This window comes from Prorops nasuta, unplaced genomic scaffold, assembly GCF_024137725.1.
Source record: "Prorops nasuta isolate Cenicafe-Biocafe unplaced genomic scaffold, Cenicafe_Pnas_1.2 PNAS00015, whole genome shotgun sequence".
Taxonomy (NCBI): domain Eukaryota; kingdom Metazoa; phylum Arthropoda; class Insecta; order Hymenoptera; family Bethylidae; genus Prorops; species Prorops nasuta.
The window spans coordinates 6059144-6074770 of record NW_027116812.1 but is presented as its reverse complement, the minus strand read 5'-3'; the positions used below and the strand labels follow the sequence as shown (position 1 = coordinate 6074770).

The following is a 15627-nucleotide window of genomic DNA, read 5'->3' as shown; positions in this document are numbered from 1 at the left end:
GTCAAAGCTAGAATGATTCTAATCCGGTCTACATAGCAGAATTATTAATTACATCCTGCAACATAATACAAGTACATGATACTTATATAAAATTGAAGGGGATCGAATAATTAAGAGTGGTGGTTTTTACAGTTCCTATAATACGTCTGATTCATCACGACGAACCATCTCCGGAGTCCCTTGGTGAGAAGCTTATCTCGCTAGACCAAAAAGTCTCGGACATCGACAACAAACTGGTGAACCTAAAGAACCAGCTGGACAACAATTTCCTGCCGAGCGACGACATAAACGCCGAAGCCAGTGAGAAAAAACCTGTCAGCATGAATGTAATCGAGATCACGAAGGCAATGAGCAACGAGGTGATGAATCACGTGACCATCGAGATAGAGAATCTGCGTCAAGCGACGGGCAACATGGACCGAAAGCTGCAGTTCCACATGAATCTGGTATCGGATAATCTAGGAGCGGTTTACAATATGATTCGCGACGTGCACGATGCGGTGGTAGATAAGGACGCGAGAAACGCTTACAACTCGACGACCACGCAGTCACCACCCAAGCAGAGCAAGATCGATCGTATCGTCCAACAGATGCACCCGATGCTCACCGTTTCCGAAAAGATGGATGAAGTTTGGAACGTGGTGGTAAGTTCTTCCACAGTCCGCCGCCATACTATACACTCCCGATCACTTTCGACAAACCGTGCTAATTTATTATCCTCGCCAGGTGCATTAACCAAACCGAAGGTACTCGTGCCATTAAATTGATTAATTCTATGAATTCGAAGCATCCTCCGGTAAGACGAATCGAGGGACTACGGTGTGTCAAAGATAAATCGTCGTTTTAAAAATGGAACGATGCTCTCTTAGTTGGAGCTTGCAGATGTAGATACGGAGAGATAACATAATTTTGCTCTGGTGGTGGGATAAATCGGGTTATAGGAATATGGAGAAGTCTCGAGGCGTGTAGAAAACAATGCGGTCTGTTTTCTTGCGGTTGGTCCGAGTGGGGGTTGCCAGAGGCGATTGGAATGCAACGGACTGAGGGTAATGCGATATTACACTCACTTGGCCCTGAAATGAATCTGCATTCTGTCGTAACCGCCAACTTGCTGTCTACCTGCGCTCGCGTCACAGATGTCCGATACAGCTGACTAAGTACACCTGTAAACCCTGATAGCAGATACGCCAGTGACGTAATGTCCTCCTCCGCCATTCGCGCAAACTATTCCTTCCCTCCGAACGACGCTTTCTCGATGTAACAAATCAATTTCCATCATCATCGTGTGTGTAATATTTTTGCTTCTCTATTGAAACCCTCGCGTTATTTCGTATCGATTGATTCATTTCATTTGTCATTGATCGTTTATCATTGTGATGGTGATCTATATATGTTGTATATACGGAATAAATGGTGCTTATCTAATAGCCTATAATCGATAACGTTAATGTACCATTATGCTAAATATAAGCTAAGGCTCTTATGACGTCTCACAACTAGAGTATACGAATTAATTTATTTGCGTAACTCTGAGAGACATAGAAATTTTTGCGTAAGACATTTTAGAACACAAATAGAAAGGAACTTTGGAAAGGTTCTTAAAAAATTGAGATCTTTAATAAGTATAAAATAAGATAATGTTCTCTTATCTCTAATGCTCTAGGGGCTGTTTATTGCCTCACTCTGTTATGCGTTAAACAAGATTTTGTTCGAAATTTGATGGAATATATTTTTACGTGTTTTATTTTTGTGATTTAATAGGGAGTTTTTTTATTTTTTTTTTTTGTCTTTTTAGCAGTTGATTTTTCAAAATGTATACGTATATGTTTATATATAGGTTAGCAGGAAAACTAACGTCGATTAGATTGTTCGCGTAGGAAACGGTACTGTTTGCGCAGAATATACATGTGACTTTCGAACAAGAGAAAGGAAAATGTTCGGTGTGGTGCGGATACTGTTACCATCGTCGAATGTATACGAGGCTACTTTTCTGACCTAGTGCTGAACTCGAGCACGACCGAACGTTTTGGAAGGGCCAGTCACTCATTACTTCAAAAATTGTGAAAATCACGCGTGGTTTACATATATGAATATATATATAAAAAACTCTTTAAAGCAAAGATGCAGAAAGACGCGTATCTTCGTATACAAAGAAATATTAATTTTCTCTTACGTGCATGTTTTGGAGAGTTTTGAGCGTCCGACCCTATAATATAGATAATTGCGGGAAAGCGCGGTGTCATTCGGGAAACGCGAAAGAATTTTCCGAGCAATGCCCGCGTTTTACGCACCGCTGAAAAGATTTAAGAGTAGAAAGGAAAACGCAATTTTCAATGATGGATTCGAATGGTATTTATGACCGCGGTATTATTTAAGATGCATTTATGGCAAATTGCTGAAATTGCGCAAACCTCTAAGTAATATGTTTATCAATTCAATGAATTTTAAAAGCGAGGCGGTAAAGAGAAATATTTACACGGACGTTTCCGGAATTCAGTTTAAAGCCGGAGTTTTACGAAGGAATTTTGTGGCTTTACGACTGAAGGCTGAAAGTTCGGCGTGGTTCTGGTGAAAACTACACAGTGATTTTCTTTCTGGTGGTTCTCAGGTGGGCACGAAGAGTTCGGTGGATGATTTGGTGCCGAAATCGGACGAGCTGTTGACGCAAACGCAACGTCAGGAACGAGCCATCAGCGAGATCCACGCTGATCTGAGATCGAAGACGAACAAGATCATCGAGAACTTGGAAGGCGTGGAGAGCAGGTTGAAGAAACAGGAAGACGACGTAGCCACCCTGGCTCAACGACCAATCCCCGCCGAGCTGCTGCTCGATCCCACGATCGATCGACTCGTCGAATATGACCCAAGCAGGTTAGCACTCATCTGAACTTGCTACCATGTAACGAGAAAAAAAGATCGCTATAAACGTAACACCCGTGACCACTCGAAATTTATCACCAGCTTGCAACAAGTTTATTGCGCTACGTTATTTCTTTAGGCCCTTTTACTCGGTAATAAGTCCTCTTTCTACCTGGACACCCAGATCATTCTATAGATAACCTCGACGATTTTCACACGTGCACTTTGTGGTGCTCTTTCGTCACCACATTTTCTTAAAATAGGAATTCCTGTAATTCTCCATTGATTGAACTGCTTTTCTTCAGCACCGCTCGTATTCACTTTCACTCGTACATTTTTTCGTCGAGATTCGTACATTAAATCTTTTGGCAAGTGCTATATATATATATATATATATATATATGTAGTCTATGCAACCACTTGTGTCGTCAGGTACATCGGTCTGACGGATGATATTGGAACAGAAACACCGTTGTCGACAGTGTCGACCACTCCAATCCCTACGATACCAACGGCAACGTCAACATCGTCAACGTCCTCGCTGTCCAGTAATGCACCTGCAACCACACCAATGACCCCAACGCCATCGAGTTCACAGAGGTCAGCCACTAGGAACCGTGGTGTCATATTCCCCAGCGTGAAAAACAAACCGAGTCCGGCGAACTCGACCTTCACCACAGACGTCCTCGTTAACTACAAGGACATCCGGGTAAGTTCAGTAGAAACAGTCATGCAGATTCTTATCAGTCCCGTAATGGTATATGCCATGCAGTGTAATGCAAACTCTATGTTGCGACATGTATTTTAAAAATACCAATCGATGAGAACTATTTTCAACTGTTCTACTATTAGCGTTTTCTAAACGATTTATATATTAACCTTACGAGAAACGACTAATTCTGTATAAAGCTAGCTCGCATTAATGCTTGAATTTTAAACTGTAATCGCTGTTGTGGCCAATTTGATTTGCGGTTTACGAGGGAAATCGTTGCGGTAGAAAAGGGGGTGGTAAAAGGCATTTTTTTCAATGAGAAAAGCGGAGCCCGCCGTAACAATAACGCCGGGCTTAAAATTTAGCCTGCACGGTGATTAACGATTTACGATGCAGAGTTACTTTTATTTTCCAATGCGCCGCCATCCGTCATTAAAACGCCTACAAAAGTATCATTGACATTTGTTTTCGTTTCAAGCCCGTGTAATGGTCCATAATATACACGCATGCGGTAGAATTTCGTAGAATGAATATTCCTTTTCGTTTCTAGATTTAATGTAACGATTCATTTTTTACGCTTCGTAATGTTGTACAGTTTTGTATTCATATTTCCCTGTCTTTGATCTCTGATACGTTCCTCTCTTTAACTTATCATTTTTTTTCATTTTAAAGTATAATAAGATTGCCATTTTTTATTAATATCCGGTATATATGTTATTTTAATATATATTAGAATGGATTGTTCATTAATTAATCCTATTTTGGCGTGGTTTATGACCAAAACACAGAATTCAAAACGGAAAATTTGTCTTAAGAGGCTCCAAAAATTGGTTTATAGAAAAATATGTGCAGTATATATATATATATATATATCGATCGATATTTAGCGACGATTCGTGCAGTGGTCCAGTCATCATTTGCCGATCGTCATTGTCTCTTCCAGCAATTTCAAAGTGGGAGATCGAGGGCTGATATAAATCAGCCGAAGTGAAATCAGATTTGATGGTAATATTCTGCGTTGGGTGGTCCCGGGAACAGGGTCACCTTATTCCTGCCGATCGCAATTAACTTGTCATTTGTCTGCCCAGTGAAAAACGATTTTATCAATTCGTATTTTTCTGCAAAATCGTTATTAATTATCCTGGTGATAAGGATCACGCGAGCCATTGAACCACCTTAAAAATTCCAAGGAGAAATAAATAAGCGGCAAGAAAGTTGTTAATGCACAAAATAATTAATACAACAATTTTCTAGTCGTACAGTTAATAATCTATAATAATTACTTAATTGAAATTGATGATTTCAATTATACTAAATGTCTATATATCGTAAACTCGTTTATTTTCCTGTCACCCTTTTAGCGCTTTAGTAAAAGATCAAAAGCAAGGAATAAAAGCATTGTTGAACTAGCTAATTTAATTCACAGTTCTTATTCGTTTTAAAATATCTGTACTAGTATTCATCATAACAAGATATTAGAATTTTATTAATGCTATGTATACGACTACTTTCCATCACTATATGAAAGAATTTTAATGATATATTCCAGTTTACCTCATAAAGTAACTTGAAGTCTATATGCACGATCATTAAAAATTCACATGCTTCACGCAGATATGTAGTGCACTCCTTCTGTGCATAGAATGAATAAGCTTTGAGAGTTTGCTCGGTTCTTTACAATCATCACTATCTATGTTTCTCATTAGTTATTACTCGAATATTCTATTCAGCGCTAGTTCCAGTAACGCGTGATTATCAGGAAAATAAACGAACAATTTATTTTCGCATTTGGATCTCTGTGGCAACTTTGCCAGTTTCAAACTCAAACTTGAAATAGTTGGGTATGCATAGTTAGAACGCTCAGGTTTCCCTTACGCAATTTGTCCAATTTACTTGCAAGCGTTACACCTGTATAACATTCAACGTATTTTCCTTTATGACCAAACGAACAAAGACCAACCGGAAAACAAATTTTTCAAACTTATTATTGCATATCGAATTATATATACCTATATATATAGATATTAAGGATATCATTTGACATCGCTACTCCCGTCAACCACACACACACACACACACACAACTATCAAATTCTTTCGACAAATGTCAGAAAATTATTCAAATTTCACATAATTTTACTTCGGTCCTAAATTATATATTTTTTATCGAACTATAACGTTACAGCAGAAATTTTTATACCTTCTACTGAATTCAACTGTTTGGACACGATTTTATATGGGGAGAAAGGTAATCTTTCATAATTAACATTGTGTTATGTGGAGGAGTAGCTACTGGGGAGCAGGAAATGAATTCATTTTTTATGCGGTTTACCAGTTGTATATATATATATATTTCGTATATTATATATTTTTCTCTTTGTACTGATATTACAGTTTTAATTGTACAGCTCCAATGTGTGTACTCCTATCTGATTTTTAAGTTCTGGATTAATGTATTAAATTATTTAAAGAAGTAGAATCTGAAGCGTTTTCTGAATCATAGTTTAAGTAAATTGCAATTATGGCTATTATGAAACATAAAACATTTATGTCCAGCTGAGTCGTTTAAGCAAACACGTTTGTATACTTTATGGTATACACTTGCAGATTTGTTAAAAGCCTTGAAAAGGTTATTGTTTCATGTAGTGTAGTATACGGGCTGTCGATGCTTGACCGATTATGTAAATGAGCTCTAAATAGGTTTTTTTTTCTACAATTAACGAAGAAAAATTCATAGCTCCTTAAAAAAAGAGAATAATTAGGTTCACAAAGCATACACTCGACTATAATTTTCTTTTGGTAATTGCGAGCTTCTTTGCCAGCACTTGCCGATCTTTCGACGAATTTTTACAAGTTATTTGAGCAAACCAGCAATTTGTCACAGAAGTTTTAACTATAACCGACGACGGCTGCTTAGAAAACCGCAATTCAGTAAAAGCCGCAAAACCCAAGTGAATACAACCTCTTGCAATATTTGTACTTTATACCACTCTTACTTACACAACTTATGTTTCATTTTACTTATTTTAAACGATTCTGATTGAAGCAATAACCATAAAAATACTAAATAGTCTTGTTTAAAAACAAATAATTATTCATTAGTTTTTTTTACGTTGCAAATTTCAATGAGAACCAACGAGGCTACTGAAATTTCTTATATATAAATAAGCTGAAAAGGGAGTGGCAGAAAAATATGAGAAAGGCTAGTGAGGGGAATTCCAGTGTTTGGTTTAATGCTGACAATTAATTAATTATATTGACATTATTACAGTTGAAACTATTTACGAAATTATTAACTGTTGAATAATATAAAAACTAGAGAATTGGGTGTCTTTCTAATATAGTGTACTCACAGTTATGTACTCTCAGCTTACATTTTCCTAACCATAGATCCTCGTTATCGTTTACATAAGATCGGCGCCGTATTTCTCAATTACGCTCACGATACTCTATAAGATCAATTCTGTAGATTTCCCGAATGTAGAATACAATCGAATTAAGCCCTGAAACGCGTATAAAGTTGTAAATTCAAATTTAAAACAGACGATAGAATTATTTCAATGATTCGTCTCTTTCGATAAATCTTTGTATAGAGTGTGTTATACGAGGGTGAGAAAATGGTATTTTCATTATATACTAACAATTCAGGATAATTGAACATAAATTTAAGAGTGAAGTATAGTATAGTATAAACATAAAGTGTCGATTGACTCTTGTCTAATTAATAAATAAAAATTTATTAGGAATTTTTTAAAGAATGAAATTCTTGCGCAATTTTCTATTTAACTTTTAATTAAAAAACTACTAAAATTTAAAGTTATTAGTGTCGAAGCTCCTAATTAATTTTCGTATTACCTAAGCGATACCTGACCAATAAGAAACATTTGATAGAGTCTAACCATAAAAGTGTCGAATTTAAAGAGATTGTATACAAAAATTGTTTTAATCAATTTTTTTATCTAAATGAATTTATCGATTCGGTATGAGTGAAACAAGACACTTTGTATGCATTGTTGGATACTGCTCGAAGATTGGCAGAACTCGCGATTAAATTGATTGTACGACAGGACGAAGAAATGCAAATGAAAATGACGAGACGTGAGAGAATTTGTGAAGTAACTTGCTGGTATGATTAGCCATTAGATTCCTTTGGCTTTGCTATAAACTGTGGCAACGTCATCAAACCGAAAGTGTAAAGGACGACGGAGATACGCAGTATAATGGCGCGTAAATGTCTAATTCTCTCGTGTGTGTAATAGCGATGAAACTACGAATCCCTCTTGATAATGGAAAAGCACCGCAAACATCGCACAACTCACGTTTCACGAATATCCGACGAATGGACGAAAGTGACTATAATAACAGCAACGAAAAGGTAAAATGACTAAACACTGCATGGATATAATGAACTTAATGTCACAGTTTCGGAAGGAAATTGCGTTTCGACGAATTATGTTATTATTGTTAGATATGATACTTCCTCCAAAATAATCCAACTTTTTTATCCTAGCAATTTTGTAGAAATCACTTAAGGGTATATAGAAACCATAATAGCTACATTTCATTTTGAAGATGTAACTAATGAATTTTATCTTACTACTTTTGAACAAATTTGCGTTATAATGATTACTTATAGTATATATTACTATTACTAGCAAAGATACCTCCTCCAAAATAATCCAACTTTTTTATCCTAGCAATTTTGTAGAAATTATTAAAAGGTAGAAATTGTAGTACCTATACATTTAGCTTAGAAGATGTAGCTAATGAATTTTATCTTATAGCTTTGAAAGGGAATTGCGTTAAAACGATGTTATATTATTAGTTTTAGCAATGATACTTTCTCCAAAATAATTAGACTTTTTTATCCTTGCAAAATGTATAGAAATCACTAAAAAGGAAAAAACTATGGTGTACTAGCCTAGAATTTTATACTATATAATTTTAAATACATATTTTAAAATGGTGATTGACCACAACTAATTAGCATCAATTCCTACTACAGTCTTATTTGAATTATTGTGCCAACTAAAATGACGCGCGCGCGCTCCTTTCACACGCGACTTTGTCGTTTTTATCTCAACGATCAGAACCAAACCCATATATGAATTATTGCGTGATTTACTATCCTCGCAAATCCACAGTATTTCTTATTTCACTTGAAAGCTCGAGTGAATCGTTTGTAGCGCTCAACATAATAATATTATAGATTTTAAGCATATCAAATTGCAAAACTCGCTAAATTCAACTTTATTAAAAGAAAAAATATTCTGCTAATTGGAATCTGGAAACAGCGTGCGCATAATCTATATTATGGATAAAAGATGTTTATAAAAACCCATGCACCATACTTTCTTAGAAATATCATAAAAATGTACAAACTTTAGATATAAATTTATAATTCCTTGAAAATTTTGAAAAATTGAATTGAATAGTTTTGCAACTTGACGCATCATTTAAAATTTTATATCTAATTTCAAACAAGAATCCGTTTGTTCTCTATCATTAACAAAATCTTTTACGTTCTGGCAAGCCGCAGCGTTGCTTCATAAAATTCAAGCAATAATTACAAGGAAAGTAGTCCCATGAAGAAGGAGAAGAATTAAAATCTTGAAAAAGCAAGATTCGCAGAATAGCAAATATTTTTGATTTATAGAGCACCTACTACTAGCTTGTCGTCGAGATATGAAAAGTTTGATTGATTAAAAATAAAGAAATGAATGTAGTTTAGACGGAATAATTATTTCGAAGATAAAGTTGGGGTATTTGCACTTTACTGTTGTGCTTATTAAGGTAGATGGGATGGTACCAGTGTTGAACGTACAGCAAGCCTAGAGCGTGACGACGGCGAAATAATTGCAAGACAATTTATTATATCCGACGGCTGTCTCCGTCCAGAAACCTCTGTCGCAGGGCTATCGCAAGGATATCAGCACAGACACTAAGATCACTATTAACACCAACACAAACAACATAGGCATGCAAGCCATATCACGTTTATTTATGTATGTACACCAAACAGTACTTACGACCAAAGAAAAGGCATCCTTCTTAAAGCGTTAAAATAAGGAAAAGAAAGCCGAACTTTCTTCGCTAATGTAGCCGACGATAATTGCAGGGGGACACTTAGGTCTATTAAAAAACAAATAAAAAAGAAAGCAATCTTTTCCCAAATGAATTAAGAATCGGTTGGTGAAAATTATATAATAGACTTTGTAATGTAATTGTGCGTCGTTGCCAAATAAATGAGACCTCTCCGCAAGGAGAGATTATTACGAGATTGGAGAACGCTTTGCTTCCTATGTCCGAAACTGTGGTCATGTAACTGGCCAGGTGTTTCATCAATGTATACTATATATAGGATCCTCCAGTTGAAATACGCCCCAGAGCACAGATGCAAGAAGACATGTGTATCTCTGCAACTGCTACACAGTTATCCAAATTTTGCATTAAGACATTTGTGAACGCGCAAATATAACAAAACGTTTTAATATTTCTCATATTCTATATTACGCGGGGATACACGTGTTTATGGATCTGTATGCTGAAAAATTAAATTTTAACCATAATGGAGCCTATATATCGAATCACGCGTAGAAAATTCGCTTCCGGTCTCTGCTTGCTAAAATTAATTAATTTCTTTCCCAGTTCAGAATCAATATCGAGCTTGAGGATAACACGTGCCAATAAGGTGAATTTTCACAGGTTTATAAAATTCTCTTTCTTTTTTTAAGTGCATGTATACCAATATGTGCTCTTCGAATTCATCGTCATGAACGAGCAATGGAAACTGTCGATAAAATTTGCTTCACCGCGCTGTTTCATGAGTTTCATGAATTCATTTTCTCCTCTCGAGCGTCCCTCGATAGCCCGGCTTAATTATTACGAGCGCGCACTTTATATGGTAATGGTCACGATTATCTATCATTAAAGTGAAAGATCGCGAGCCAATAAAGCCGTCACTGCACGGTTCATCGGATATGTATCGACTCGCCATCGATACTCTCACTTTACTTTGTATGATTTTCTCCAAAATCCCTTTTATAAATTAACATCCGTCAAACGTACGTCCGGGTTCTTCTCACGCTATTCCTCTCTCGCAGCTGTAATCAATTTGCCAGTTTCCACGTTTTTTTTAAATAACACGATAAGCCATGACGAATTTATCGAAAGCTCGTGAACTTTACAGCAGTTTATCCACCATGAATTTTATCGTAATCGGTCAAAAGAGCGTAAATAATTTCTCAGAGAAATTTAAAGCATGAAGTATATAAATAAAGAGGGGGCATATATAATATTCTACTCTATATATAGTCTACATTTACTTTAATCCGATTAATATACGGAAGTACAAGTCTAGTCAATTACGCGAGAAACGCTATTAGGATTATTTTAATTAAGTCGATGTAATACATGAATTAGTTGGATTTGTTTAATCATTCGTTAATAGTAATTAACGGGTGGATTATTCATTTTACATTCACCTCTGCGTTCGTCTTACACAGGATGTACTATTTAAATTGCTCTGGATGATATGGAAGAAAGAAGACGTTAAACTCTGTGTATACTATAAGATATCAATTTTTATCATGACCCATTTTATTACACGCCCCTCCTTTATTTTCATTTTAAGAGATGTTGTGCAAAAAATTCATATTTTTTATAGTTTTGGAGAAAAATAAATTGTTAAATCCATGTTTCAAAGCAATTTAAACGATATGATTTATCTTATTTAAGCAATACCTATAATAAACCAAACCTAAAGATTCTAAAATTAAAATCATACTCATTGCTTTTTAAGTCGTGAAATCTCTGAAGAATCTTTAAGAATGCATACAACAGCACCTACCATATTGTTTGAAGAGTATTTGGTATCATTAAAAATACCAAGATTTATCTCGATGTATATAGAAATGAAATTTAATGAACCTAATTTTGTGATTTCAGGGTTATTCTTGTGTCGATTTGCTGAATGCCGGTATGAGGGATAGCGGAGTTTACTACTTGCAGATTCGTGGTACGACCTACTGGTTCCTCAAGGTCTACTGTGAGCAGGAAATTGCTGAAGGAGGCTGGACGGTAAGTTTCCGCTTGGGAAATAGACAATGGTGCTCATGCACCGCGACACCAGCATCGAGATACCGTACTCCTTGCCTTACCTTACACGATTGTTCCCTATCTTTATCCTACTATCGTCCCGAATCTCAATTTCCCGAGGTGTTACTCGCCAATTTCGAAATCTCTCGAAATCCTTGGTCAACGATTTCGTGAACATTCGTTTTGCATCAATTAAATTATTGTTATTTCTTATCTCATCTCGTTCCATTATCGCAAAAACATTATAATCGCTATTTTCATTATTCACCATTTTTAAATTGCAAAGTCTATAAAGGCAAACGACTTTTTTCTACTTTTTTAATTTCGAAATCTGTTGAAAACCTTGTTCAACGAATTTGTGAAAATTCGATTTGCATCTCGATTAAATTATTTTTTTTTTTTTTCTTGTCTTATCTTGTTTTATCATCGTTAGAAGCACTTTGATCGCTATATTCATTATTTATCACTTTTAATTTGTAAAGACTAGGGAAAGGATGCGTCTTTTTTTTATGAATTGCGAAATCTTCTGCAATCCTCGCTCAGCGATTCCATGAAAATTTATTTTGCATTGATTAAATTATTGATCTCTTTTCTCGTTTTATTTTCACTAAAAAAACTATCATCACTATATATATTTACTACTTGCCATTTGAAAAGTGTAAAGACTAGGAAAACGGCGTGTTTTTTAATTAGCGTTACGCCTTCGGGTTGCAACGGCACTGCTAATTACGTTAATTAGTGGTCGTGTAATAGTATATACTCCCGTGTCAGTTATTAATTCAAGTTAATAGACAACTTTGCGTCAGGTTCGCGTCAAGATGAAAGCAAGGACGAACGTTCTCAAATCACCAAAGCAATACCTTTTCACAAGGATAATACAGACTTTCATCTAACTGCAAATATAGCAGAAGACATTTTTCAACCGCTCCAATGATTCTTCGTGCAAGCGAATCATATTCTGACGAACGCAAACTCATTAATATGTAGTTTCATTCTCCACAATAACTACCCGCGATCTTGATCCCATTCGATCAGAAAGGACACTCACTTATATTATTAATATTTAGAGAATTTCATGCTCGATTTCATTCGTGAATCGTATAATAATATTTTTAATAAAATAAAACAACATCAAGTGTGTTTAGGATGCACACGGATACACTTACAATTACTACTAGAGTTTATAGCATTCGTTTCTGAAAACGGAATAGATTTTTATCGGAAAATTAATTGGCTTTGAGTGGATTAATTAATTTCAATTTATACCAATGCGTTAAAGTAATAATTATAATTTAATTAAATCGCCATGTAAAGTGTAATATAAAAGAAGATCCTTCGGTAGAATTTATGGTAGCCAATTTCCCACATGTTTCTCTGAACGTCGTTAACGCCACTGCAGGTTATTTACTTCTATGAAATGAACAAGTTTCCGGGAAAAATCCCTCAACAGCTGAGATCCAAGCTGACAGGACGCACGCAGTGAAAGTGTAACGACTTACGAGTTGAGCTGATTTTGTTACTTTATTATAACATTAATTGGCGTGCTTTGCAACGATGGATCGCTCTTCCGGTCAGTCCATTGACATTTTTCTCAACGAACTTACATTAGCGCGAATAGCTATAGCACATCAGGTGATAGTAATTAACTTGCGCAACCTAAATACCAATTATTTAATTTTCTCTCGAACCAAAAAAAAATTTCAATGGTATTTCTATTTTTCATGAAAAAAATGCAGTGAACCAGGTCCATGAGTAATTGTAGCCTAATTGAAAAAAGTAACGGTTATAAAATTGTTAATAGTCTTTGATTAGAATGCTATTAAGAATTTTTTTCTCCTGTTTGCTTCATAATCTTGTGAATTTGTCCTATTAACGCTATGACTATTCACCGTATTAAACCTTAAACCGAAGAATCATTAATCATTAAAAACTCAACCGTTAATGCCTATAGATAAAAAAGTGTGTTAATAGAAGAGAAATATAAAATCCTCTCCCTTTTAAAATTTCTTTATCTATTGGCCATACAATTACTAGACGACCAAGATAGAGCCACTCATCTTTATAAAGATAGCGTACAGTATACTTGCAGATATACAGAGTTTCGTTGCTCCGCCAGCTTTATCGTAATTTTATTCTTCGTATTTTCTTACTATTTTGTATTTATAAACGGATCTATACTGTGTTTCCTGCAGGTGCAACGCTAATTTGTACGAAGTACCCCCTTACAACGTACAGTCCTTATTTACGATGGAGTTTCATAATCCTTTAATATCCACCGATTGCTGGTCACCATTCATTGCCCAAGGGCAATATTGTTCGAAACCGATAAATTGGTACCGTGAACTTTCGGTGAAGCATTATACTCTTTAATCCCCGACTGTTTCCCCTTCGCGATTGTCAATTTACTGTCTCACGCTTCATTATTCCAATACTGACTAATCGTTGAAACTTTCGTTGACAAGAAAAATAAATATTAGCCCGATTGTAATCCTAATAAGGAGTTTCTCGCTCCTGTGAATTATTATCAAAGCGTCGCCGCGAAAGAAAGTTGGAAATTAAATATTAATTTGATCGTCTTCGCTAATTGTTTGAATCTATAATATATAACGATATATGTATATATAAAATCGTATGGCCTCGATTCTTAATGGAAATATCAATAAGGGAGCCATTAACTATACATGTATAGTGTGTCAATAAAGCAAGAAGTGCTCTGTCACTGCATAGGCTACTTTCCAAAAAACTCTAATCAATTCTCAAAAAACTTGCCAATTAAATCATAAATATTATAGGGTCTTGATTAAAATTCGTTTATGTCGAGGGCCCCGATGAAGTCGAAAGTGTGCTTCACACATTTCCGTTTCTTCTTTTTTCAAGGTAAGCTGGGCTGGCTTTTTCTCATCGATTGACCATCAATCAAATTCTCTTGGCATTCCTCGTCGTATATAATTTCCTGTTAATTAATCTATTTACCGTAATAACCGTTTCTCCGCGGATATGCTACCGCGCGTGAGTAACGGGACCCCACGTTGCTTTGCTAGCAGAAAAAGTCGTGCGACCAAGTTATGCCCTAAGGGAAGATTCGGCGAAAAGAAGAAGAGGCTGAGGGAGAAGGGAAGTTGAAAAAATGAGTAAAAGGCCTTTCGCTTTTAGACACGCCACCGAATCAATGACACATGTCCAGAAAACTGCTACTTTCGATCCATTTATACACGTTATATTCATTCGTGCTTTTCATACAGAAAAAATTCATATTCTTTAAGTTATTAGAGAATAATTTTCTCTATGCCTGGAATATATAAAATTTATTCTTTATTTTCCAGAAACGGTAATTAGCTCCTTAATTTAATATTATGTTCTTTATTTATTGTTATTATATATTCATTTACAATATTTACAATCAAATAATAGCTTTTCGTTGATTTTATTAATTTATACACTTGTTTAATTAAAAAGAACTAATATTTTTCTCAGTGTTGTAGCTGTTACAGATTTTTAATTTCATTTATTTTATTGATCATCATTAAAATGCGACGAATATAAGTTAAACTTCTTAGTGTGAATTTCAGCTATACCTTGCTCTATCCAATCACTTTTATCCTGCAAATTTTGTTTCTTTCACTACCTAACAAAAAAACAGTATCCTGTCCTCTTCGAAACTATAATTATAGTCATTATTCCAAACTATTGTACTTTTTCAGTATTTCTAATAAAAACTGTAAACCTTTTGCAGTGTGCAAGTTATGTACAGTCATTCTCCATTTCGACCACATGATTGCTTATGCCAGAGTTCAAACTCTCTACAATTTTACTTATACCAAATTATTTTACGTAATCAGCACATTGAGAATAAAAAATTATTTTATTGAGATAACTCTTTCTTTGAATTCTAAGAAAGTTTGATTTTAATCAAATAATTTTCTTCAATAATTAAGTGTATCTTTTCCTTAATATAATAAT

At 35.2% G+C, this 15627-nt stretch overlaps 1 protein-coding gene across 1 annotated transcript in view; it reads left to right on the top strand.

Annotated features, from left to right (window-relative positions):
* LOC136778874 (peptidyl-prolyl cis-trans isomerase G-like) overlaps positions 1-15627 on the top strand; it is an 89284-nt gene that overhangs the window by 61294 nt on the left and 12363 nt on the right. Inside the window, exons 3-6 of the mRNA XM_066736021.1 lie at positions 133-644; positions 2609-2871; positions 3409-3568; positions 11518-11649. Of these exons, the coding sequence (XP_066592118.1) occupies positions 133-644; positions 2609-2871; positions 3409-3568; positions 11518-11649 (1067 nt within the window). The remainder of the gene's footprint in view (positions 1-132; positions 645-2608; positions 2872-3408; positions 3569-11517; positions 11650-15627) is intronic.